This window comes from Phaethon lepturus, unplaced genomic scaffold (genome assembly GCF_000687285.1).
Source record: "Phaethon lepturus isolate BGI_N335 unplaced genomic scaffold, ASM68728v1 scaffold8992, whole genome shotgun sequence".
NCBI classification, from domain to species: domain Eukaryota; kingdom Metazoa; phylum Chordata; class Aves; order Phaethontiformes; family Phaethontidae; genus Phaethon; species Phaethon lepturus.
In genome coordinates, this window is record NW_010525510.1 from 40,104 (window position 1) to 67,646 (window position 27,543).

Consider the following 27,543-nt stretch of genomic DNA (forward strand, 5'->3'; position numbering starts at 1 on the left):
TACATAGAATATTGACTATTACACTGAACAAGTAATATCCCTTGTCTAGAGGAAAGCTGTAACCTGTGTAAATAAACCCAAGTTTAGCATTAAATTTGCAGCGGTACAGGACACAGCTGCCACGTACGTACTTACAGCCCTAGAACAGCTTTACAGCCTTCCAGTGAAAGCTACGCTACTGTCAGCCCCTGGGTAGGGCTGCATTAGCAGACTCACATATCCCTCTACAACCTGCCACCATCCCTGCACTGCAGCGCAAACGTGCTTTAAAGCCCTTGCGCAGTTCTATATGGGATCGAACTTCAGCACCATGGGGATACCAACTATATGGTAATTTTAAATTACATAACCAGCCAAGAGTACTGGAGGATTATCTCCTCCTGCGCTCTTTAAAGATGTATCAAACAGCAATACCGGGAATCACACATCAGCAGGTTTTCTCTTTAGCAGGTAAGCTAGCTGGAAGAAAATAAAGTTCCAAACTATGTTAAGGAATACTCTATCACAAGAACCAAGCAGCGTATCATCTCTTAGGAATAATCATAGTAACAGTGTTCTTTGCAGGAGTTGACAATACACTGGATTAAGGATAATCAGCAGTAATTATTCATTTGGGCTCCAGAAAAGCCTTTTATTGTCTTTTGAATGTACTTTGTCCAAGGTTAAAACAGTCAGGAGAGGACAGATTATGTTCTCTTCTGGAACAGAAAATGTTTGAGAGAAGAAAACCAAAAATATTAACAGCTGCAGCTCAATGTGGTAAAAAAAAAAAAAAAAAATTACTTTAAGAAATGTGTTGGAACTGGAGGAAATTAATGTGCTTATTAAACTTCTGAAAGAAGACAGGAACAAAAAAGGTGATAAAACTGGTGAATGACAATCTTTTTTGTGTTAGGTCTAGAGAGGATGCTGAGGTGCTTGAGAAGAACTCAGTAAAACCAGAAAATTATGCAACATTGCCAAATGTTACCTAATCCATATTGGAAGTAACTGATGGAGTTACTCAGGAAATTTATAAATTGCCAATGAAGTGCAACAGTTCAGCAAAAAGTCTGATTCATGATGTCATTCTGGATGGTTCAATATGCACTTCTGTTCAGTGGGCAACTTTGAGCCTATCTCCACAGAAACACAAGCTCTCTTTCAAAGACTCAAACACCTCCACTCGCTATGCCCTTCATCAGGCCGAGGTAACGCCTGACTGACCTCTCAGACTCAAGGCACCATATCAAGAGTGTCTTGCCACAGGGTCTCTGTCTTCAGAGAAATATACATAATGGCTGCCATCACACAACCCAAGCTATTATGAAATGTATCTTCGAAAATACGCTGAGTAAAACAGTTGCCATTACAGAACTATGAAACTCAGGAGTATGTCTGAAGCTCTGGATACCACCACAAACCCATACCAGCCTGAAATGCGGCACATACCAGCCATCTTTGCATTCTGGTTTTCACATAAGGAAACCTAGATGTCTGGCTGGAGCCAGTGTATTGCAGCAGTTGCTTACTCCAGACAAGCAGGAGGCCAAGGCCCTAGAACACACCCCAGGTGCTAAGCACAGACACCACTACAAAAGTTGATTTATGAAACTTAATGCTGCTATTGAGTCCTTTGGAGTCAATAGAAGAACAGAAAGCAGAGTCATCACTGGCTCTCAAAATGTATCAACAGGGTTATGAGATTTAACAAAACTGAGTTGTTTCATGAGCTCGATCACCGTATTTGCAGTATCTAAATGCATTGATGAAGGGTTTTTTCATTTAAGTAGCTGAAAGCAATTCTGGTTGTTGAAAGCAGATGAAAGGTATAATCTTTAAAATAAAAAGGGGAGGTTTTCAATGGAAAATTGCAGATTTAGATTGAACACAGCATTTCTCAAATTTGCAATCTAATCATGACTTCCAGTAAGTATGTTTTCCACGCAAGACCTAATTAAACTGGGAACTCCATGCCAGTGGATGTTGTGCCTCCAAAAAGTACAGATGAGTTAAAAAGTTACTTGAGAAATTCATGGAAGAAAGCATCATGAAAAAGACTGTTGAATACAAAGTTACAACCTCTGGCCCAGTAAATACCACAGTTTGTTGGAAGTTACGCCAAGGAAAGTATTGCTATGTGTCTGTTCTCTTCCTACACTCCTCTTTTAAGCATCCACTGCTGGCCATCGCTAGAGAAAGGATCTAGGATCAAGGAGACTGATCCAGCGTAGTATTTTTTTACCGGTGTGCTTTTTTTGGAACCGAGCAAAAAAATAGACATGAGCATCATCAACTAGCAGGTCATATTTTGAAAGCAATCTGAGTTCTCTGGAGAAAACACCCTTGTGTTTTATCCCAGGAGTTTTGATATCAATTAGACAAAGTATGTGAAATAAGTCAAAATCCACGCAAACAAGTGTGTGCATTCAACATGGTACATGTAAATAAAACTACAACATGTTTAGTATTTAATTGATGATCATTTTCATATTTAGGTCTTAGTAAAATGTCTACATATAGAGAAACTAGCAAAAAGCTTATTTTTCTGTGCAGAATCTGTATGTAAGAAAACTCATTATTTCACTGTTTTCAAATGCATCTCCTCAGTGAATTAGTTTTTTTGAATATTTCAAATATTTCACAGCTCAGCTTACTGTGTAACTCCCAGAAAACATTTAATATTTGGATGCACAGAATTTCTCTCTGTATTCTACTGCTGGAAGACTCCCTATAAAATTATATCATAGCTCTCAATGTGTTTTTCAATTTCTTTTTAAAAATTGATTTTCCATGAGTCTTCATTAAACTGCAGAGATTTATTGAAATAATTCTGAATGAATGTTGGAAGAGAAAAGTCTAGCCTGAATGTGGAGTACGAGCTCTGAGAATCTGAAAAACTGTTTGCAGAGTTTTACTAACTTTAACAAATGCATTCACGATCATACACTCCTATAAAAATGCATCCCTTCAGTTTCACTACACGTTTCCTTCATGCAAGCTGCCAAAATTCCTTAAGAAAAATACAGGCTTTTGGAAGCAAATTCAGAAACAAAGTCAGCCCATAAATGCCTCTGGGAAAAATACAGTAGTCTATTTCTCTGCAAACTTTTAAGCAAGTTCTCTCTAAAGTAATTGCTGTTAGAAATCCTTGCTCAGCATTTCTTCTTCTTCTTCTTAAAATAATTCTAGAAAAGTAAAACTACACCAAAGCACAATGATTTCTACACACTTTTTCTGTTTTTTTTTTTCCCCCACACGCTTGCTAAATTCATGAAAAAGATAAATTGCTACTGAACCTGGAGATCATTCTACAGGACTAGAGAAAGTAGATTTAACAGCAGATTAGAGATAAGAGAAGCCTCAAAATGCTAAAACGCTCCATGAGCAACCCACACTTTGTCTTCTATTCCCACCCAAACAGCAATAAAGACACACAGAGTCTGCCAGCCCTGGATGTAATGCAATAACTGTCAGCATAAAAACTTGTAAACTAACAAAAACACTGAGAAATGTGAATCTTTACTGCTTAAAAGACCTTTTATGAACAACAAATATCTTAATAACAAGCTGTGCAAATTATAAAGTCGCTGATGTTTGAAATTCATGCAAGATCAACAAATCAAGGAAGGTTCAGAAAGGTTTCTGGTGTTTTCATGGGCAGGCTGACAGTGCTCCCCCTTCCCCATCCACTCGGGCTGCTATCATATTTAGCAACAGAACCGAGCATATTTCTACCAAAGCAGTGATGGGGAGTGGGGGCTACTTGTGTTTGGGTTTGTGACTGGGCTTTTGCATTTCAGACCGGAACACAGACCACTCTGCAAGGACTGAACTAATTAAGTGCTAATTGACTCTCTAGCGCCTATAAAGAGGTAATTCACCCACGCTATCTCCCACTGGAAACTGCAATGATGATTAGCACAGAAAAGACTGCTTATTTAGTGGTCAGCATAAAATGGTCATAAGTATTAGTTAGTAAGAGCAGAAAGACAGAGGGCAAATAAGCATACGAGTGTCTTTAATGGATGATTAAATCTGGGTAGCTTGATCTCCTTTCACGCTGTGGATGTTGTGTGCTGCAGTCACGCCTCTCGCTGCCAGCCTGCACTGGGATGATAATGAGTCAGTTTGAAAACTCATTAGCTCCACAGCAATGAGTCCTCCACTGCTGAAGCTTGGTGCTGTTCTTAGTACCATGGCAATGATCTCTAACTGGATGTCCCAAACTCTCCCATCTCTGGTAGGACTAAATACCACCAGAATAACCACTTCAGATACTCTAGTAAGTAGCTGTGATGTGTTGCAAGCCATCTTAATGCTGAAGTAGTATTTAAGTGCCAGCAAAAGCTTTAGTTTTGTAAAAAGCTTTGTAAAACTCTTTTTAAGCTACTTATCTTGCTATCATCACATAATGCATGCTTCTCTTTGGGCATCACAAAACGGCACATTGGTGAGCATGTTGTAGTCTTACTATGAAAGGAAAGATTTTAAAATAGCATCCTTCAATATTTAAGAACAAATGCCTTCATCTTGAGCATGAAATGCTAAAAGTAGTACAGCAATGTCATTTCATTTGTCTAGACTTTTTTCCTATGTTTACTGTTCCAGAAAAATGTATTGCATTATTAAGAAAGAAAAAAAAAAAAATCCATCAGTAGGTTTCTTTTTTTCTGAATAATGTTATATATTAGCTAATCACTACAGTATGCAAAGGGGTCTGATTATTTCTCATTTTTCTTCATCAGAGTACAGTTAAGCAAATAAATAGCTATTAGAAACAAAATAAAATTGGTACTAGGAGATTGGGTACCAGAATTTTAGAAAGGCTGATATAGGAATAATACAAATATCACTTTGTATTGTTGATGCTCATATACAGCAGCCTTTGTTAATGAAGACCTACAGAAAAGCTCTGATTAACTACTCATGGAAAGCCTAAAAATTAAAGTAAGACTTTAATTGGACAACAGGGAATACTATACTGATATTCATAAATTGAACTAGAACACCATTTTCCTAAATGTTTAGTAAAACACTCTGTGTATCTTTTTGTGTAACTGCAATCAGATGTTTATATAATGTTATGTAAAATGTAAATTTAACTGTTTGTACAGTAGTTCACTATGCTCAGAACTTAGTTTTTTAGTTGTAACTAAAAACGATGTATCTACTAATCAACATTTAATCAATTCAATATATGCATGTAGGAAAAACATTACTGCAGAAAATCACTGCATTTAGACTTCAAATGTTACCACTTTAAAATTAATTAAATTATGTTGTAAGAAAGAATTCTGTTGTGTTTTACAGCAGCAAGAAGATGAAAAGACAAGAAAAAGCTCTATTTTATTTTCCTGAAATGTAACTTGTGCTCATTGAACTACAAAATATATTGCTGGTTCTTGTGGCAATATGATATTACAAGTAGTAAAGTTCCCGACCACATTTAAATCAAAGTTTAAAGTTGCAATGCAAATGTTTAAAGATGCACCGTAGTTATTACAACACACACGCACATATATGTGTGTGTGTGTATGTGTGTATAAATAGATACGAGTATTAACAAGTTCAGATTCCAAGTAGTGTAAACTGTCATGCTTCCCTTGGCTACAACAGAGCACTGCTGATATAAGTGCCTCCTAAGTATTATTTCAGTAACGCTCTTTGCCCTCATTGAATTGGAGTTACATGCATATTTTGCATTTCAAGACGGGGTAGCAGGAGTGCCAGTAGAGCTGGGAAACAATCATAAAAACCTGCTCATCTGAGCTCAGCAACATCTGCCAAGTAAAAAAAAAAATCTGAACTTCAATCATGTGGGGTTCTTTTTGCATAAAATCAAGCACCCCAGATCTGCTACCTTTCTCTAAACTTTAGATGTTGGCTGAGAGACTTCATGCCCTGAGTGCTCAGTAATACTGAGGTCATCACTGACTGGTTTTTAACTGCCATCAAGAGTTATCCACTGGCATCTTGTCCAGTGAACAGTGCAGCACATGCACTTCTCCAGAAGTTCTCTCCTAGCACATACATAGCGCAGAAATTGTGTACACTGTACCAGGAAAAAAAGAACAAAGAGTCCCGATTTCCTCCCGTCAGCTGGAAGAACTGTACAAGGAGGTAGGGTCAGGGAAAGGGCCTCCTCTTTTCAGCTCTATTCCAGTCCCAGGATTGAAACTGCAAGACAAACTGAAAAATACTGTTTATATTTAAGCAACCATATTAAGTATACATACTGCCATTTGCCCTGCCACTAGTAACAATCAAGGTAACTATAACTGTTTTATCAGAATATATAAAAGTACAGGTGAAAAAATAAATCTTTTGGAGGTAAGTGAAGCGAGTCGGTAGCACAGCAGCCTGCCAAGGCAATGATTAATATTGGTCTTTGTAGGGACTCCTCCGTTTTCCCCAGATTTTCAAGAACTAGCATAATTTATTATTGTTGCTGTTCTCCACTTGTTGTTTCTTTACTTGTTTGTTTGCTAAGGCCTGTCAGCAGTAAGCCTGCATTTGAAGAACAGATTCAGTAGCTTCTGTAAGGTTTTGATGCCTTCTAGCTCCTTCCCTGCACAGCAGCTTCTGCTTGAGGTAGGGATTAAATGTCAAACTAAAAAAAAAACAAACAAGGGGGGGGGGGGGCAAAGTGCACCTGCACTCATTTTTCTCTGATTTTTCTCTGTGATCACTCATGTTACCCATCCTAATTAATGAAGGAACCCTAATGGCCCAAACACAGGGAACCATAGAATACCGTGAAGAACTGTACCCTAAATTGTAGTACTGTGCGAGCACTTATTTATGCACAGGCAGCCAACAGCCATGCACTCGTGTTGGGCCTGATAGTCTCTCTGTGAGAAGTATTTCCCCAAATACCAGTTACTTTTTTAAATCAAGCCATATGTTAGACACCATAAGAAAATATCTGCTAATTTAATCAATAAAGGTGGGGGGTTTTTTCCCTTCGATAAAGCAGAGAGAGACACTCATTATATCATTAGAATATAGAAGTACCTTTGATAACACAGCTTGGATTATAATGGCTTTACTATAGATTATGCATGATCCTGGTATCTCATCCATTCTCCGCTGTAGAAAACTTACTTGAATGCAGTAATACCAGTCACTACCAATCTAAATGTAGCAGGCATAAGGCTCAAATATCACAATTTTTCATACACTCATAATTAAGTATTTCTGTCCTAAAGGAATTATAATGACAAGCTTTAGGTTCCTGAATTTCAACAAAAATTCAGTTTCCTTGCTCTTGCGTGACAAGATTGTCTGGGTGTACGTTCTACAGAGAATCATGAAACTACGGGAGTGAATTAGCTTACACTTTGCAAGGGTCACCAGCCTTGATAGGCTTCACTTGTTCTAGCTTGCAATTTTAGTAGCTGCTCAAAGCCAATTTAAATTGTATCTGCAGGTGTAATTTTGTTTAGTTTTTTTTGTTCTCCATGTCTTAAACTAGATCCCCTTTGGCCTAAAAGTTAAGGCAAAGAGAACACCACAGAGGCAGTATAATTTAGTACTGAACTCTGGATATGCCTTTCTGGCAAACCCTATGGCAAGTTCAGCTGTCCTCTTTTCACAGTCATCTACATTATGACACTTCATTTTTCCTTGCAAAACAAGGGAACAGTACAATTTTGATTTTTTCAATTAACTCCACAGTAGAAGAGGTCACTGCTGTCTCCAATGATTGCTTCAGAAGAGTCTGTGCTCTTTTCTAACCTCAGCCTACAGGGATATTGCACCTCTTCTCATGTGAGGAACTCTGCAACTTACTCAGCATTAAGCCACCAGTAAAGCATCAATATCAAAGTTTGCCAGTTTAAATAATCACCCTCTGTGCTGACACTAACTACAATTTTATAATATAACTAGTAATTGATTCCAGCTGTGTCCAGACCAAAATTACTTCAGTGGCATCCATTAGCATCTGCACTATGAAGTTCAGTAGTCAATACTATATTATTAGGAAAGAATAATGCATGATTAACTTCAGATTAAGAAGAAAGTAACATAATTACTTCGTGTGTCCATTAGTTTTAATTCCATCCCCTGAATCTTTTCCATCAGCTAATTATACTGCTTTCTCTTATTCTTATGCTGTGTATTTCTATACATCCCATTAAACAGACAGATAGCTACTCTCACAAGGTATCGCACAAACTTTAAATGCAGTGCAGCTTTAGCCTGCTCTGCAAGAAAATGTGATTTTTTTGCTTTTCTTTCTCGGTGGTACTTGCTGTAAAAAAGAATGGGTTAGGAATTTGCAGAATTCTTCCACCCCAGTGAAGGATGTGCAATGTCTTACTGCACATGCTTGCGCTGACCCCCATTCACCTAAACTAACCAGATGCTTTCCAGTGCTACCCTGCAGCAAGTCTCTCTTCCCTGGTGTATGTGCAGTGAAGTCAACAGAGAACAGTTTTCTCTGTGCTGCATCTTTAAGAGCAAACCTGCTAACCCACATTCTCAACCACTTCTGAGCCAATTCCCAATGCGTGAGTCACATACACTGTGTTCTCTCTTTGAGGTTTTATATTTGTTCTTTTCTGCCTTTGTTGTTTCCATTAGTCTAAAGTAAAAGTCATTCAGGCTGAAAGGACATGTTTGTTCTCTGTTGATGAAAAACTGTAACATCCCTTTGCAAAGAATTAACTAGCTTGTGCTGAATCATAAGCAGAAAACTGTTCTCAACCACCCTGGAAACAATGTATGCTGGACACTTCCAGAGAACTATTACAAAGGTGTGAGGTAGGACAAAACTGTGTGAAACCACCGATGTAATTAGTTAAGAGAGTAACAAGTGTTGACCAGAAGAAACCTCACTGCAAACATAAACAAAAATAGTGTCAGGTTTTTTCAGACAACAACAAAAAAAGTCAGTTCAATTCCATTTATTTTTATTATTCTGTTGTTACAGACTCAGATTAGCCCCAAGGAAGGGTGGCAAGTTTATAGCTCAGCCCAGGATCCTGATGGCCGTTGCATTTGCACTGTTGTTGCACCTGAACAAAACCTATGTTCAAGAGATGCCAAAAGCAGGCAACTCAGACAACTGCTAGAGAAGGTAAGTCTTCCCAACAAATTCCTCCTTTTGACCACTAAACTTCCTGCGGAAATCCACTCCTTTCTCCCTAAATTTAATATGTAATGGAATACTAAAGAGTTATCTAATCAAAATATTTCTTCAGGGTATATCCCCTACCTGTGTTTTCTCACCACAGATCATTATCTATTCCTTATAAACACACCTTTCCCAACCTAAGTCGCTCTTCTAGCAAACTGAAGTTGCATCTTCTCTCCTGTTCACTCCTCACAAAATTCTTCCTTACACACAGACAAGGACTGATTTTTCTCTGTAAAAACAGTTACAAATCCCACCTCAAACTGGTTAGTTGCTGTGGGATTTAAACTACAGCTTCTGCTTCAATCATATAAGACTCTTGAAGGTCATTCCTTGTCTCTTACCAAAAAATAAGAAGATATAGACCTGACAGCATCTGCAGACTATATAGAAGAGAAACAGTTCTAATTTTCTTTCATCTGTTCTTTCCTCAAATAATACTATTTATACATTCTCTGCTGATGCAAGTTTTCCCCAAACAACCGAGTTTTTATTTACAGTATTACTCACTATCGCATGTATAGTAAAATCAGTGGAGTGTTATTTTGCCACAACTGAAAAAATGCTGCAACCATGAAAACACGAACTATTGCTCCGCGTTCCCTGTATAAGTAACGAAGGTTATAATTACTGTATCACAGCTAGTGATACAGAATCTGAGGTCTGAGAGAGTGTGTGAACAGCAGCAGAAAGGAGATTTAAAAATATTAATTTTTTGCACACAGTTTTCAGTATTTTTCTAGCAATAGAAAATTCACTCCAGTGCTAATAAAGCGCCAGACTGCTGCAGATTTTCCCTCCCTAAACCTCCACGAACTTCAGCAGGGACCTTTAGTTTCAGGTTGCGACAGGGCCCATAGCATGAGATGCAGGGAGAGGACAGATGAACGAGCATGCAGAGGAGGAGCTACCTCCTCTCACGTTGTCTGTTTACTTAACAGAGGAAGACTTCAGCCCCCAGAGTCTTTGCTGTGGTGTATTTCCCACACACTGAAGTATTAATGTAAAAAAAAAATCTTTCTTTTGGCGTGGGTGCTGGAGGGGTGTTAAGATCTCAACATAGTTTTTGAGCTGCCACAGGAAAGAATCTAAATCATCAGTCTCTAAAAGTTGTTTTCTTATGATTAGAACTGTGGTAATTATGGGTATGTAAAGTCATATTATTACTTTACTAAGTCCATGCAGTCATTTAAGTAGAGCATCTCCGTGAATGCTGCTTCTGACAAGTGGAAACACTCAAACTTCTTCCAGGACCTGAAGGACTTCATTGCCTGCTTTCAACAATTATAAAGCAAAGAAATAACAAAAATTAGGTTTTTTTCATTAAAAATACTTTCTAAGAACTGCTAATGGCATTTGTGCAATAAGTAATGTATACTATTTTTAAGGGTATTTAAAAAGTATTTCCTGAATCCACACATTCTGTAGGTCACAATATATTAGTTTCAAGAAGGAGTATCAGTTCAAACATTGCATACTCTCGCAAACAACAGGAATACTGCAGTGTTTGCCTTTTATCAGGAAGGCAGTTGTGGTTTTTTGTTGGTTTTTTTTTTTGCTTGAGCCAAAGCTTCAATATGGTGCCTAATACATTTGTAGCAGTCTACTTGGATAAAATTTCTAATTTTATATCTACTTACAAAATCATGAGCAAACACCTATTCGGTCATGGGCACACCTCAGCTTATCTCTGAATAGTCTCCTGAATTCCTTATACCTAATTATTATATAAATGGCTACTAGCAATAAAAATTATGCTCTTCATTCATACTAACGACAATCTCCAACTCTCAGCCCTGTCCCTCCTGAAGTGCTCTGGAGGAAACATGTGCTATATAGCACATCCTGAAGAACAGTCAGCATCTACGACAAGTGAGAAAGACTCCACTGCCTAACAGCCTTTATTGAGCCCCTTGATAATGGTGCTGAAAGGATCTCAATCTCCCTCTACCTCGAAGAAGCTAGTCCAAATCATTTATGGCTTTGATGTCTTGCTCCTGATAGCCCCGTTAGCTCTGGTCTCCAATTTTAGACCATCAGCAGTTACCCAATTTAAAACTATAGTGTGGCATAAATGACTCTCAACTAAAACATTGTCATAAGCACATTTTATTGCCTGACTTTTAACTGCCTAGCGAGGAAAAAAGTAAAGCAACAAAGAGTGCATTTAGAGAGTGTTCTTCTTTAACAGGTTCAGAATATGTCCCAATCTATTGAAGTTTTAAATCTACGGACTCAGAGGGATTTCCAGTATGTTTTAAAAATGGAAACACAAATGAAAGGACTGAAGGCCAAGTTCCGGCAAATTGAAGATGATCGGAAGACATTAATGACAAAGCATTTTCAAGTAGGTTTTATTTTAACACTAACTTTGAAAGCCTGCTGGAAGCAATTTACTAAGCAGCAATGCACGGACTGCTAAGATCTCAGCTTGAAACGCTCATACAAGAGCAATATTAAAAAGAAAAGCATAATAAATCTTTCTTTATGATGATACTCTTTTGCTCTATTCAATTTAATTGTAATAGGGAATAACCATTAATTATTAAGTCATTAGAGAAATGTCACTATAAACAGATTCTTGTTCTTTCTGTATCAATGTGCATGTCATACTGAGAAACGTATATTCATTCAACCTCCAGTGATAAATGGATCCAATGGAATTAATAGCAAACAACTGGAGAGCTCTGCACTTTTACTGTTGCCTGACATTTACCGCAGTTGAAGGGAAGAAAGCCTATAATAAATCAGGTTATTGTAATTTTTATCCAATACAATTAAGATCTAATTTCATGTCTGAAGGTTTGCTATTTTGAATTTGGGGTAGGGGAGGAGGGCAATCATTCCCAGTCACATTGTGTGATTAAAAAAAGACTTCTAAGGAATTTTAATGACAACAAAACCACAAGCCAACCTTTTTGTGAGGAAGAAGGGTTGCAGAGGTTACAAAATAGCATTGTGTATTCTGAAAAAGCTACCTGAACTACTCTTAAGGAAAAAAAATGTTACAAGAGCATATTTAAATATGATATTTCAAGACAGCAGGACAGGATCTAGAAAATACAGTCTGAGGATTACATTATGTTAACTAAACATATTTTTAAAGCATTTATGAAAGTTTACATAAAATGGACTTAGTTTTCTAATTGGTGCTAAAGTTAGATACCTAACCAATTATATAGCTAAGGGGTCTAATTTATGTTTCAGAGACACTGAATATGCAATGGGTCTTATACGAATAAGATAAATATATCTTCTTCAATATCAGGAATTAAGTACACTAATGGTCTGACTACCAAACTTTATTCTTTATGTCATCATTCTTAGTTTAGAGTTTGAGCACATATTTCCAGTTATTTTCAGGTAGTAAGAAACGTCTCCACCTTTTTTCCCTTCATCACTCATTGCTACAGTAGCAACTCATTTGTCTAAATCCATTGTATTTTCTGTATTCTCATTACAGTTTTCCTTGGGAACAAAATATCAAAATTTGAATTTCTGATACATGATGTCAAAGGTAGCAGATTTCTGCAGTACTCCAACCTTTTAAATATTTAATATTTGTATTGGCCAGTCATTTAACTTCAGTTTGATAGTTTGCCTCGAGTATAAAACAGATTTCCAGCCAATCAAATTATAGAATCATTTAAAAGGTCAACAATACAATACATTGCTGGCTTTCTGAAATTTGATCTACTAAAAGTCCAGTGCTTTATCTTTCCTGAGACAAAGAAACTCATTCTGAATAGAGCATAACCCCTCATATCAGCAGGCATGAAGTGCCAGAATATGTCTACCACCTATCCATGTTACAACACAAATTAGTTCTTGTACCACTCATCATAGCAACAAGCCAGGACTGTCAGCAGAAACCAAAAAAATTATTGTCTTTATCAGGAAAATACCAAAACCATCTTTATATCATTTACTGAAGTGAGATATTCTAATGTTGTGGTTCCATGTTGATGAGAACCAAAGAGGACATATAGTCATACTTCAGTCAAATCATCATTTATGCCAGGCAGCAGACAGCAGCTTGCTCAAATGATACCTCATCTGGCATAAACCTTATCAGGAATAAGTTACCTTCACTAATTCTCTTAAACACATTTTATCTTCCTGAGTTTTTACAAGCTTTGCATTTCTTTACATCATGGTTCACCCATTATTTTTGGCAGTTCACTGCCCCACAGAATCACAGAATCATTAAGGTTGGAAAAGACCTTTAAGATTATCAAGTCCAACCATCAACGCAACACCACCATGCCCACTAAACCATGTCCTGAAGTGCCATGCCCACATGTTTTTGGAACACTTCCAGTGGTGGTGACTCCACCACCTCCCTGGGCAGCCTGTTCCAATGCTTAACCACTCTCTCAGTGATGAACTTAGACCAAAGTAAGTTCATCATTTCAAAATGAAGTAACAAACACTTTGGCTTCCGGAGCTCTACTTTCTATGTCACAAAGCCTACTCTCCTTGTCATCGAGGAAAAAATAACTCTTAATTTTAACAGGCATAAAGTAGGCTCAAGTTAAAGTTTTTTTATTAAAAACAGTCAAATGAAAATAGTTCTAACTGTAGACAAAATGACTCTTCATTTCTTTCTGTCTGTTTCAGTAATTCTGCTTGCTATAATGTAATTGGAAGACCCCTTGAGAACAGAACCAATAGAACTCCTAATACTCTCAAATCCATTTATAATGACATATCTGCTTATAAATTAAAATGCAATTTTCTAGCTATTTAAGATGACCTTTGTGCAAAATATACTTCCTAACAACACATGTAAGTCTTTATTTTGAGTACAGAATAATTCCGATATGAAAGCAATTGTTAAAACAATATGGATATGTTAGCTAGGTTATGAAGAGATACTGCAGAACTCTCAAGCTGTCTTAGAACGTGTTTTGAGAGGCAAAAATTCAGACGTAGATCTTCAAGCAGCTCAAATGCTGACACCGCCCATCAGCTTCTTTCACATCTCCTCAGCAAAAATGCATTTGGCATCATCATGTTATTTATTTTGGAAAGGTCCTACCCTGTTTATCGCATCCTTTAGTATGACTGATGTAACAAACTGTTTGTGCGTATCTTTGCACACCTCAGTGACTATGCTAACCTCTAACCACATTTGCTTCCACAACTCTTTCTTGTGCTTGGGCTTCCATTTAGTTCTCTTCTGCTTTCCCTTTTAACCTGCTCACTATCCAGCTATTCTTCAGCACTTGATTTTTTTTTTTTTAAACCCTTCAATACCTTCTCCCTGTGTATCCTCATCTGTTCCCAGTCTCTATTACAACCTAATGCTAGTACCTAAACAAATCTTTATTTCCATCCTTGGCCTTGTTTTGTCCAGGCTTGCATCTCCTCATGTCTCTCTGGCATTTGCTCATGGAAGTCCTGCTGTTTCCTCAAAACAGAAAAAGATACGCAAATTTCTGTACACACATGATACATCAGGGACAAACCTGTCTGCTTTTCAATACAGCAAAGCCTTTTGACTGCAAGGATTCTTTGAGGTTTCCTACAGAATAACCACCAAGCAAAAACCAACCTCAAACAATTAGTTTAAATTTAATAAAGTCCATATGATTAGTGCATTTAAAAGAATAATTAAGAAATGAAAGATGAGCAACCAATATAGGTTACAAACCTAGACAAATTCTCAAAGTATATGACTCGGCAAAAGTCTGAGAAAGGGGCAACCCAAGATCCCAAGTGGAGCCTTATTTTATTTAATCAATGTTTAAGAACAGGATTGGCCATGCAACAGCAACTGCACATGGCAAAAAAAACCTATTTGTGATAGTCCGGAAGAGAAATCAACTGACAAATTCCAAAGGCACCTAGCAATGTAGCAGGATGACAAATACAAAGCGCAGTTAAGAGCCATGGAATTTTTACTTCAGAAGAAAAAGATGCCTATCGCTGCGGCCAGAACAGAACTAAACAGTGTTCAACAGCCATTGAGGAAAAAAATTAATTCAGTATTTCTAAGGAGTGAAATAGAAATTAACAGCTCACCAACTATGACAGCACTGTAAAACAGGCATGACCTCCTCGAACGTCACTGTGTGTTCAGGCCTAATCACCTTCTCCCAAGATACACACACTTAGCAGGGATTTATATGCTCTGGATGGAAAGTCAGACCTTCAACAGGTTTGGTTCAGATCACTTGAAGGTAATTGGGTGCTTTCAGTAGAAAAACTATTCTCTCGTACATTTTATCTACTGCTTACTACCATTAAGTCTGAGGTTTCTAAGACTTTCACAATACTCTAGTAACACATCTATCACCAAAATCTACAATCATTTTAAGTTATTTTAAGAACGGGCATAAATATTACACTAAAGGGAATTAGGGAATGGAAATCCTTTAAACTGCTCTAACGCACATTTGATTGCCTTTAACAGGAGTTGAAAGAAAAGATGGATGAGCTCCTGCCACTGATCCCAGTTCTGGAACAATACAAAACTGATGCCAAATTAATCACCCAGTTCAAGGAGGAAATTAGGAATCTGTCTACTGTCCTCACTGGGATTCAGGAAGAAATTGGTGCTTATGACTATGAAGAACTACACCAGCGTGTACTCAGTCTAGAAACCAGGCTTCGAGACTGCATGAAAAAGCTCAGTAAGTTAACAATTTCATGGCAAATTTGGTCCATTGGCTGTATATTTTTAGTTGTCTCTATAGGAAGATAAAGATTTCTTTTTTCTTGTTTGATGAAAGCTACATTCTATTCTGATCTATGCTACCCTAATAAAAGTCAAGAGTAACTCAACCTAAGGTCAGCCATAGCATTCTAAATTTGCACCAGTGTATCTTATCTAATGATGTGCCCTCCTATATACAGAAGGAATTAAGATGTAAAATTGTAACAGAGAGCAACTTTGAAATCTAAGAGATTTACAATGGTTGGAGAGCTACAAATATTCTTTAAAAAAAGCTCAGACAAGCATTGCTACTTAAGTCATCATTGGGATGTCAGTGTGAAAAAAATTTAGTGGGAAGTAGACTGGAATCAGTTTTGAGATGTCCACATCAAACCTTGTCATCTTGCTACGACACCCGAGAGGCCACGCAGATTGTACTGTCTTTAGACCTGTAACATTAGCATGAGGAGAGATGTGCCATTCTACAATTTGCAATACAATGTAATTAAGCATTACACCTAATTTAATGGAACAAAGCATGATTTTTGTAGGAAGCACAGCAACTATCTGTTGTGAGCACTGTGCTAGATTTATATCAGGCAGCCTCCATCTTGGTTACTCACACGCTAGCTTTAGTTAGAAAAAGTCAAACGTTCAGCATTTCTGAAAAATCAGCGCTAGCTCAGTATCACCTACCTAAACTAAAAGCCTGAAGTATCATTATCAAGTGTCAGCCTAAACTTCCATTACCCAAAGAGGGATAATGAGTATCTGCCTGATTTACAATCCCAATGTAAAGTCCCTATGTCCATCCCTCTTCCATCCGTGCGTTCTGACACTCCTGAACGGATCACTATTACAATCTGGCTTGCTACAGCCCAAATCCAGCCCCTCTATGAGAAACAAATGCTTTGCAAGTTAACACCAAAGATGAATAAACTAGAAATTCCAAGGTTCAGTCCTGTGATTAGTATCTCAGTTATCAAGTGTGGGATGTTTACTTTTAAATGCTACACATATGTTTTTAACTCGATAAGCAGTGCCTCTATTTTTGTGAGACAAGAGAATGAGAAAAATCTAGGTTAGGTTAGCCTCTTAAATTATTTATTTTCAATTTCCTTATCTTACACTAGAAGTAACAGTGATGATGGGCTAAAACACATGAAAGACTTCTTCAAACAGAAATTTCTTATGATCCTATTTTCCCCTCAATACACACACATTATAGCACATTACTGCATTGACAGGAGACAGCCAGGAAAAAGCATCTGCATTGCGATACCCCACCAAGCAGGAAAATTCATATAAGTAGACAGTATTTTCTGATAGTGAGTGTTCCAGTAAGTTTATTAGACACCAAAAGATCATCAACTTATCTTTAATAAGTATCTTGTTTTTCTTTGCTTTTACAGCTTATTCTTGTAACATTGATTAGTGGACTACGGTATAAGATACATTTCTTCTCAGAACTTGTTTACTATTTCCCTATTTTTCAACCACATTTCCCTTCCTAGCTATCCCCGAATTCCTGCAACATGTTCTACTTGTCTTGATGTGCTAATGTAAAAAAAAACTATTAAAATTATGTACATTAGCAATAGAGAGAAAATTTTTGTATAAAATAGTATTAAGCACATCCATTATTAAAAGGGGTTTGGCCTTCTTGAGATCTAATACAGACTTATTCACCCTTATTGGCGTTATTCCCTCATCTTAGATGCTTAAATGACTTTTATGCTCACCTGCTAATGGACTGTCTATATTTCTGGCCTAACCCCATATGCCTTTTAAAGTGAAAACAGCTTCAGTTAGGCTTACCATAACTCCTCAAGGCTGGTACTGTGTGTTCAATTCAGCAAGCATAAAAGAACAGCTTTCATGTCTACACCTTCTCCCCAGCCACATTCACTGTGCTGGAGATGATCCAGCTGTGACTGTACATGCCAACCCGACAGTCAGAAGCCTATGGCAGCAGAAGGTAGACTGGCCCCGATGTGGCACAGGATCTGGCTTGAGTCTTCAGAGGTTTTGTTGCATTTCACAAAATAATTATCTAGCCAGCATGTGTAATGGGTATTTTCCATTCTTCTCCCTAGCAGGTGTTTTTCAGCAATATAGTGCATTATTTATATTGTCCTGGCCAATTAAAAGGGATCTTCCATCTGCACTGGCAAGACTTTCAAACCTCATTAACATACAGTAAGCAGTAGTCTTACTTTCACTGAGGTTTAATGATTACCACAGCAGTTGTGATGACTGAAACTTGCTCCTTCTCTTTGGAATAAGAGAAAATACAGACGGAAACTGGTCAGAAATTTGTCCACAAAACTTCAAAAGGGTGCATGCAATTAAACATGTAGGAATAGAGTGTATATGATTGCACACACCACAAATTCACATACTTAGGCACGCATGGGTCCTTTGCTGACAGTCATGTAAGGCATGTGCATTTTTAGGAAAATGCAGGTTGCACAGTATGCTTGGGACCCTATTTTTGTCATAATGTGTTTATGAAATTAGAAAAAATTATATGAGTAGCATTCACAGAAGCCAATACTCTTCCAAATGTTGCTTATGAAATATGAAGAAATAACTGGAGTAGATACACATTGGATTCATTTGTAGCTGTATCTGATTATAATGTAGAATCTAAACAATATTTTACAGTAACATTTTTGGTTAGAAATTCACAAGTAGAATATTCCATGTATCCAAAGAAATGCTGTTACATCACTGGCAGAAGAGGTATTAGTGCAGGCATAAGATTACTTTATTAATTGCAGCGGTACTTGTACTGCCAAAGCAACCTCCTTTTGGGATTTGAAAAACTTTACAAATATCATTTAGTACAAAACTGTGCAATAGAGATATATACTGTTGTTCCCATTTTGTAGATGAAGGAACAAGCAGCCCAGGAGAATAAATGACTTTCCCAAAGATTATGTGGCAAGTCACTGTACACATGCAGAAGAATCCAGAGGCTTCCTCTCAGCGAATTCTAGTAACTAGACTATAGTGCTTCCTGGATTTGTTCTATGCAGGACAACAGACATACACCCATTAAAAACAAACTAATTATTCATTCCCTCACATTATAAAGTAATGTTACAACAAATTTCATCATAGGCAGGCAAGTGCAAGTAGTAAAACACTTGGAAGTAATTTGTGCACCCACTGAAAAAAATACTCAATTTTCCCCTATTTATTCCCTACAATAAATAGAATAATAATGCTTATGAACACTTCAAGAGAATGTTTTGATTTTATCTCCCTTGCAAATCCTTCTGTAAATCATACACTCACTTGTATATACAGCAGCTACCAATATTCATTTGCATCACAGAGACTGGGACTATCAACTACCTATTCCTAAATGTCTTCAAAACAGCTTCTCTCCAATTAGTCCATCACAACCTTCTCCTGGTATTTGCTCTCTTTGGAGCAGCTTTCCAGGTGCTTTCTACCCCACAGACTTTACTAACCTACAGGGGCACTATATCTACTTTCTTTTTTCATGGCCACTTCATGCTCAACTTCTTCCTTAATATAAATAAATACAGGAAATCACAAACAGACTTACTGGAGTCCACAGTACAAAACTGTTACTAGATGAATCAAGCCATAAACACCCAAATTGTGCATGATATGATGCTCCTTGTACAGTTCAATTTAGGATGGATGAACAGTCAGGGGTTTGATTTTCCAATTACTACAATCAGTTTTATAATGTAGGCAGCTCCTTCTTTCGAAGTCAAGGGAAACAGTCTGAGCGCTTCTCTTTTTCTGTGTAACCCCATCCAAACCGTTTTGTGGTGGGAAAAAAATGCCTAAAAATATCACTCTTTTTTTCTTTTCTTCGTGTTCCTAAACTTCCTGACATTTGCTAGTATGAAGATGTATTTGACCTACCTTCGCACTAGCATCTGGTCCTTCTCCTGTCAGGAAATTAAAGAGCAGGTGTTTGCTATATACCAAAACTTTTCAAACAGTTAAAAAAAAAAGTTTTCCCACCCTCACAAGAATTATTTCCACATCCTCATCTTTCCCTTCTGCCAGAAGAAAAAAAAAAAAAAAAAAAAAGGAGGTTTTGGCCATGTTAAAAAACCGTAAATGCACAGGCCAGTTTTAATTCTCAGCCACCTCACTGCTATGGAAAATTCATAGCCCAGGCGTGTTTCCCATTGCACATGACATTTGTCTAGGTACTCTCTCCCTACATACAAAAGGAGCTAAAGAAGTGTCTCAATTGGAAACCAATTGGTATTTTTTTGATTTCAGACTCCCAGACTTGCCATGCCACAAAAATGTGAAGTAAATGATCCTGTATATTAGTGTCACCATTCCCTAGCAAGAAACCTCAGCATACAAGATCAATTTTAATATAGCTACACAAACAATTATAAGGTTCATTCTGCAGCTAAGAATACAGGCTGGGATTAGATCAACACATTTTACACTTAAGCAGACAAGAAGCAGCTGTTTCCAATGCTGGTGGAGGAGTGAGGAAAATTTCTTGCACTGAATGCAATGTTAGAAGTGCTTACAACCGCAAGGAAAATTCTCCTTGCTTTGTCAGTGAACTGTTAAACATTACATTGAGCTTTACTCCTGAAAGAGTTGAAAGCAACTTGTCATCAAAATGCTGTGATATTCACCTGGAATAAATTATTTAATTGTATTAGTAAGGCAGTAATACTTCAGCACAGACAGCACACTTGCTACTTCATAATGAACAATACACAGATGACCCTGACTCTGCCCATTTTCATAGGTCTGCTGTAACAAATGGATAAACATATTTGAAGGTAGGGCTCCAAAAGACAGAACTGGAGAAAACAATGACACATGTCTCTTCTAGAATGAGAAGTTAGTTTTACTGTTTTCTTAATTGCATTCACTTGATTCTCTTAACTTCCAGTCAAATATTGGAAGCAACACTGCGTTAGAGGACTGTCTGAAAGTTTGACAGATAAAGTGAGAACTGAATTTCAGAGGTATTTCAATAAAAAGGGGAGGACAGTTTGGGCTCATTTAATTCCTCCTAGTCTGACATTTCCCTGCATCATCAGTCAGCAATAGGTTTACTGTATTCACAAGACCAGTATTTAGCAAGCCAGTTGATTTGTGGAATACCTGGGACAATTTACTTCTTCAAAAGTTACTTGTGCAGCCTTAAACAGTTCAAAACAGCATGCTCTGATTTATCAAGTTGACCATTCAGCCAAGACATGCTTTGGGGCCTTGTCCTGTTCTTTCAAGCAGTTCCTTCTGAACTCAGAGAACTTACTGATAAGGTGTTCCAGTCCACATGCATCTGGAAGCAATGGCTTGAGTTCTGACTACTCAAAAGAAAGGACAGATGACACCCATGTACTTGGCCCTGAACATTTTTCAAATTAACAGAAGAGTGAGGTTCTGAAACAATCATCAGTTGGAGTAAGGGTAGGCAAATGCAAACAATATCTGAGTTTTTAAAAATCATGTTAATAATTTTATAAAAAGGCTGTCTGCAATAGCAGGGTACTAGAACTCCATGACTAGAATTTTGGTGGAGCCTTCATATATTAAGCTCCTGTGCCTAAGGATCTCCTAGCTATAAGGAAGCTGCGATGACAAGACAGAGGTGGGCACTGGCAGCTCTGTTGCTTCCTTCTTGCTGCCCACGCTATCAGCAAATAGGACAACAGACCTCAGGTACTGCCAACATTTACAGCAGAAACCTGTTGCTGGGATATAAATTCTCATTACAACAGGAATGGCTTACCATATGTGGAAAAAATACTTGTAATATTACTCTTCAGTTTTAAATACCAGTTCCATCGAGTTATATCACAAATAGGCAGACTTACAGGTTTCTGTTTAATGAACAAGGAAAGGAAAAGACGGGTCATACTACCAGGCAGAAGAAAAAAAAAATTCCTTGTGCCTCTTACAAGATGCTTCTCTTGTTATGCTGAGAAGAGAAGCTTTGTCACTTTTTCAGTCAGCTGCCCCTCAGCTATATAGCAACTTTCCTAACAGTCTTCCTTTCTGCATACTATCTGGGAATAAAAATTTAACCACGTAAGTATACCCTGACTCAAACTGCCCATCATTTAGTGGCTGACATACAATGTCATTTTTTTTTTTCACATTGAACACTATCTCAATACATTTTGAAAGATGATGCTCTAAAAGCATCTGACTCCCGTCACAGGGGAAGGCTGCTCAGTTCATATAGTTTAAACCAAATCAAAACTGAAGAGGTTTATGAATTATTAACAACATTTAATTAACCAGCAATCAGTGAACTATACATTTAGGATCAATACAAGTAATATAACAGATGACCCACGGCACTAGACACTTAAGAAATATTAATAAACCCAAACATTTCTGAACACCCTTCTCTAGCTAGTACCAAAATGTTCCAGTCACGCATGGCGCACCCACGAAGTTACGTGCACACCCCCCCGACAACAGCCGGCACACTCCCTACTTCTACAGCTCTCCTGCTGGAGATGTGGGGCCTCGGGCTTGGTGAGTGCGCACGCTGCTCCCCACACTCCGCCAACACACTCGCTGGTGAGACAGCCTGGGAGTTCACACACGCCTGCCCTGGCCGTGGGACCGGGCTCTCTGCCCCCGTACTCTGACCGCACTGGCCGAGCGCTGGCCGCTCACCGTACCTGGTGGGGTGGCTGCTCTGCCTGGCCCCGGCAAAGGCCGTCGTGCCGGCAGACCGCTTTGCGAATTCAGCTCGCACTGCGCATGCTCCCGTGCCTACCCCAACCCCTGGCGCTACCCAGGCTCTGTGCCAAAGGTGGGCTCTGCGAGCACCCCACACCTCTGCCATGGGCTCTTCTTTGTCCGTTCAGAAGCAAAATTTCACAGCTCATTTTTCATTCCACATTTAGCTTCCTGGATATTTTTTTTTAAGTAGAAGAAACAGTGCTTCAGAATTCCAAATTCTTTGCTTATGTTTTCCTACTACTTTCAATACTGTGTTTTAATGGCACCAATTAGTATATTCTCCAACTCATACATTCATTGCATTTTAATTACGTTAAAAACTAAAAATTCAGGAATAAGTAATTTTTTCTTCATTTCTTTCTACTCATTATTAGTTTTCTGATAATTTTATTCCAAATTAAACCCCTCTGAAGGTTTGAATTTACCTCATGCCCACTTCTGATAACTATTTATCAACATACCACCTAAAAATAAAAGCCTTCACCTTGTTAGGATAAAGTCCTCTACTTTCCAAGCTAAGAGCAGTTCATTACTGTAGAAAAACAGAACTCGGCACACAATACTAGAAGCCTATCTACAAAAAAATCCAGATAACCGACTGTAGAAAACCTGTAACATTCTTTAAAATTGGAAATTTCAAAATGTCTTCAAAAGATTCTAAGATACATAGATTGAGCTATGCAAATAATAATGCCTTTGAATTGACCCAGAAAATAGACACAGCCTACCCTGCTCATTGAGGTCTTGGCATGTTCTCAGTTATTTTAATTTCCATTACACTCCACTTTCCTGGTCATGAACAAAATCCCTGTGAGCAGCCCCTGAGTTGTCACCACAGCATTAACCCCCTTCTAATTGACTCCAACAGGCTTGCACAATACATTCCTTGGCAGTTACATAAAGTAGAAAATCCAGGCTTGATGTGACCTTCTCTTCTGAACTGAATAAATTCACTCTCAACACCAGATACAGTTTGTTTTCCACGTTTCCTATACAGATAGGGTTATACAGTATAGCACAGCCATGTATCATGAAGAAGCACTTATTTTTAAACTAAAGAAATAAATGAAATGTATCACTTCTTTTTACATTCTTATGGAACATCTTTTCTTCAAAAACAGGCTCTAATCACCTATACACCACTGTGTGATATTAAGCCTCTTGGTAAACATATGAATTCCACCAGGGGCTAGTTGCTAATAGGTATGTTATTAATGTTGCCTAAAATATAGATTTTTGGATTGTTAGGAAGGTCAGCATCCAAGATCATATCGACTCTCATTATTTCCTCCCAGACTGTCTAATATGAGACAGCCTAATGGATTATAAGTCAACCAATACAGCCAAGGTTGCTGAATAATCCTCATTTTCACTTTCTTAACTTCAGACACACTCCTAGTACTGGAACAGCTATGTGTGTAACCACAGGGCACACACAGGCATTTGTGTACAGCTATACATTTTGTGTACAAGCCCATTTTTTCCTGGCTGCCCTCAACCTCCTTGTTACCTTGGTCAATGGAAAACTGAATCATCCATCAACCCTAGCCTTGCACTGAACTTTCAGAAGGCAAATGTATGGGGAGTTTAGGTATTCTTTTCATTTATTATTAAACATTATTCACTTCAGCTCAGAAGATATTATACTAGCTTGTATTTTTATACCCATTAAAATGTACCGGTGCTTTAAAATATATACAAATATTTCTTTGGGTATTTTTACATTATGTATATCACTGCTTGATACAGAAAAGTTCATACAGTGAAGATGACAATCCATCTTCAACATAAGCCTAAATCCCCTGGAGCCACTATTTAGTTTAGAGCAATTGGTCTTGTGCCCTGACAGATGTCAAGGAGAGTTGTGTAATTATTTGCATTAATGCATTTGTTTTTCTAATTTCAGCATGTGGCAAATTGATGAAAATTACAGGCCCCATTACCATCAAGATATCCGGAACCCGATTTGGAGCCTGGATGACAGATCCATTAGCATCAGAGAAAAATAACAGAGTACGTTAAGGCACTGAATATCTTTGTGTCCTTCTGGAGTTTTACTTGCTTTATTTTAATATTTTAAAAGGTATTTTCCCCCAGGAGGTTACACTCATCAGCATGTTTCTTCTACTTCTGTCATTTTCACTGTCAAACATCTTCAGAGAAAAAGCAACAGTGTGCAAAGATAGACAAAGACAAAAAAGTTAGCTGAGCACATTTGTGCTGCTTCCTCCAACTGTTTTAGGGATGCCATACACCTAATCTGAACCAACTACACAACTTTTTTCTTTCTACCATATTTAAATTAGCTGGGTATTTAAGAACCCAAGTAATATACCACAAGCATCAACATTTTTACCCAAGAGCATAACCCCTGATGCAGCACAGTCAAAGTTTGCAGAATTAGGCCCCATATAAGCTGTATTCACACTATTTGCCGCCTCAGACCCAAGTTACATTATTGTTTGGACCTGCAATAGGATCTCAAACTGGCCACAGCTTGGAGGAAGGTCTCTCTCCATCAAAGGGCTTTTGAAGTCTAAACACTATGTTTCATTTGTGTAAGACCCAGAGGGTTAATTTTTTGAATACAGAAAAAACCAAAGGCAATAGAAAAGGCAACATACAAATGGTAGTAACTAAAGATTTGGGTGCAGCAGGTCTGCACCCATGCAGGTCTACTACCGACCCCAGGAATCTCAATTACCTTTAGGAAAGCAGCAACTCTGCTCAGCCCCATCTCATCCCGAGGAAGTCTCTTCTGCCAGCTCGGAGCCAGGGGCTGCTCCAGAACCACCCCCATGGGCCCTCACCTCTGCCATCACCTGCTCCCCGCTGCGGCCCCATCGTTCCCCACTGCCAGCCTCTTCCAGCAACACAAAGACCACCCGTGTGCATGCAAATTAGAACAAACCACATCCCTCACAGCCTCTCAGCTAGTAGGAAGATGGGGAGCTGAACTGGCATTTATACAAGTATATTGTTAATGCCAGTTCTGAAATTGGCACAAAAAATATCTGCAGAAATTACTCTGTTCTTTTGTTAGGATTTGATTTGTCTTCTGACAAACTAGAAGGACAAAAAGCAAAATGCATGAAGGAAAAAATGGGGGAATGAAAGTTGGCATACAGAACACTGAAAAAAGTACTGATTCTGTTTTCTTTTGTTTTAAGGGGGAAAAAAACGGTTCCTAAACTTTACTGGTTTCACTGCTGTTGTATTTGGTTTCCATACTAAGAACACACTATTTTTTTTACTGATTGGAGGTTCAGCTGAAGAAAATTCAACCAAATTTATTCTTTTGCATAAATCCAAGCTTAGCTTACATGCCATTTCCCATCTCTCTCTTTGATTATTAGTCTCTGGGAATATCTTTAAGCAAGCCCCATATAGCAAACACTGAATAATCCAAAATTACATTTCTCTGAAAATGCAGACAGTGTGGTTAGTAACAGTCTTCTTAAGAGTTCACCTGTATAGGTAAGTTTTGATTTAGAAATTCAAGAGTTCCTCATGCTTTTGAAACATGAATGTGGACAATATTGTACTTCGATACCCAGCTGCACACCTAAAACCTTTTTTCCTTCTTTTTATGCAATGTATCCATCATGACATACCATGATCATGATGTACCACCGATTGTGTTCCAAGTGTTTACTCCCAATCTTTGTTTTCTTTCCAGGTCTGGTACATGGATAGTTACACTAACAATAAAATTGTCCGTGAATACAAATCAATTGCAGACTTTGTCAGTGGGGCTGAATCAAGGACGTACAGCCTTCCATTCAAATGGGCAGGAACCAACCATGTTGTCTACAATGGCTCCCTCTATTTCAACAAGTATCAGAGCAACATCATAATCAAATACAGCTTTGACACTGGGCGGGTGCTTGCACAGCGTAGTCTTGAGTATGCTGGCTTTCACAATGTCTACCCTTACACCTGGGGTGGCTTTTCTGATATTGACCTGATGGCAGACGAAATCGGGCTATGGGCTGTGTATGCCACCAACCAGAATGCAGGCAACATTGTCATCAGCCAGCTAAACCAGGATACACTGGAGGTGCTGAAGAGCTGGAGCACAGGCTACCCAAAGAGAAGTGCTGGAGAATCCTTCATGATCTGTGGCACCTTGTATGTTACTAACTCTCACTTAACAGGAGCCAAGGTCTACTACTCTTATTCCACAAAAACCTCCACTTATGAGTATACAGACATTCCTTTCCATAACCAATATTTTCATATATCCATGCTTGACTACAATGCAAGAGATCGAGCTCTCTATGCCTGGAATAATGGACATCAGGTCCTGTTTAACGTCACCCTTTTCCACGTCATTAAAACTGAGGATGACACATAATTTTCTTTCCCTTCCCTTTCCCTTACCTCCCTCCCTCAAAGCAGTGTCATTTGTGCTAAACTCTAAAGCATCCACCTCTCTCAGTTCTTTTTAATTTACATTTCTTTTTTCATTAACAAAAAGCAACATTTTCTATCATATAATGTGTTTCAAACATGGCTGAGCCTGTCAAAAATGACCTGTTGGAAATAAAAGCATCTTAACTCATGATTCTATAAGGTCTGCTAAGACCTTGTCTTGAAAAGCACTAAAGAAGATTTTAAGTGGCTAAAGACAGTTTTTAAAACATTATGATCTGCCTTATTTTAGAGTCAGAGACTAATGGTAGCTTAAATGCATGAATGTCTTTTTTTACCTCATTTTTGGTTTTAATCTATTGCTCAACTTCAGGAAATATTTTGGTAGTGTCAGACACATATTGCACTTTTTTTTTTTATTTATTCCAAAAGAAAGATTTAGGAAGTTAATTTACTTGTACATGGAGTATGATTCATTTTGCCATCAACCAATTTCAGATGTGGTGCTGTACAGTATGTTTTTAAATCTCTTGCAAACATTTTATCGACAGTATGTATTTCTACCATTGTAACCACCATTGTGCAATTGTATCTCTTCACTTACGTGAAAGTAAACTAAGTACTATTTTTTATAAAATATATTGAAGCTTAATTG

At 38.0% G+C, this 27,543-nt stretch overlaps 1 protein-coding gene across 3 annotated transcripts; it reads left to right on the forward strand.

The window, feature by feature from the left end:
• The first annotated feature begins 4,135 nt into the window (after positions 1–4,135).
• On the forward strand, positions 4,136–27,543 carry OLFM3 (olfactomedin 3). 3 transcript variants are annotated; one of them, XM_010282774.1, is made up of 6 exons: positions 4,136–4,305; positions 8,929–9,064; positions 11,313–11,468; positions 15,540–15,759; positions 24,421–24,527; positions 26,194–27,543. In XM_010282774.1, the coding sequence occupies exons 1-6, from the start codon at positions 4,136–4,138 to the stop codon at positions 26,869–26,871; spliced, it is 1,467 nt and encodes a 488-aa protein (XP_010281076.1). In that variant the 3' UTR covers positions 26,872–27,543. The 3 variants fall into 3 exon arrangements, with proteins under 3 accessions (XP_010281076.1, XP_010281077.1, XP_010281078.1); XM_010282775.1 differs by having other exon boundaries at positions 4,136–4,288; positions 8,924–9,064; XM_010282776.1 differs by having other exon boundaries at positions 4,136–4,264; positions 8,918–9,064.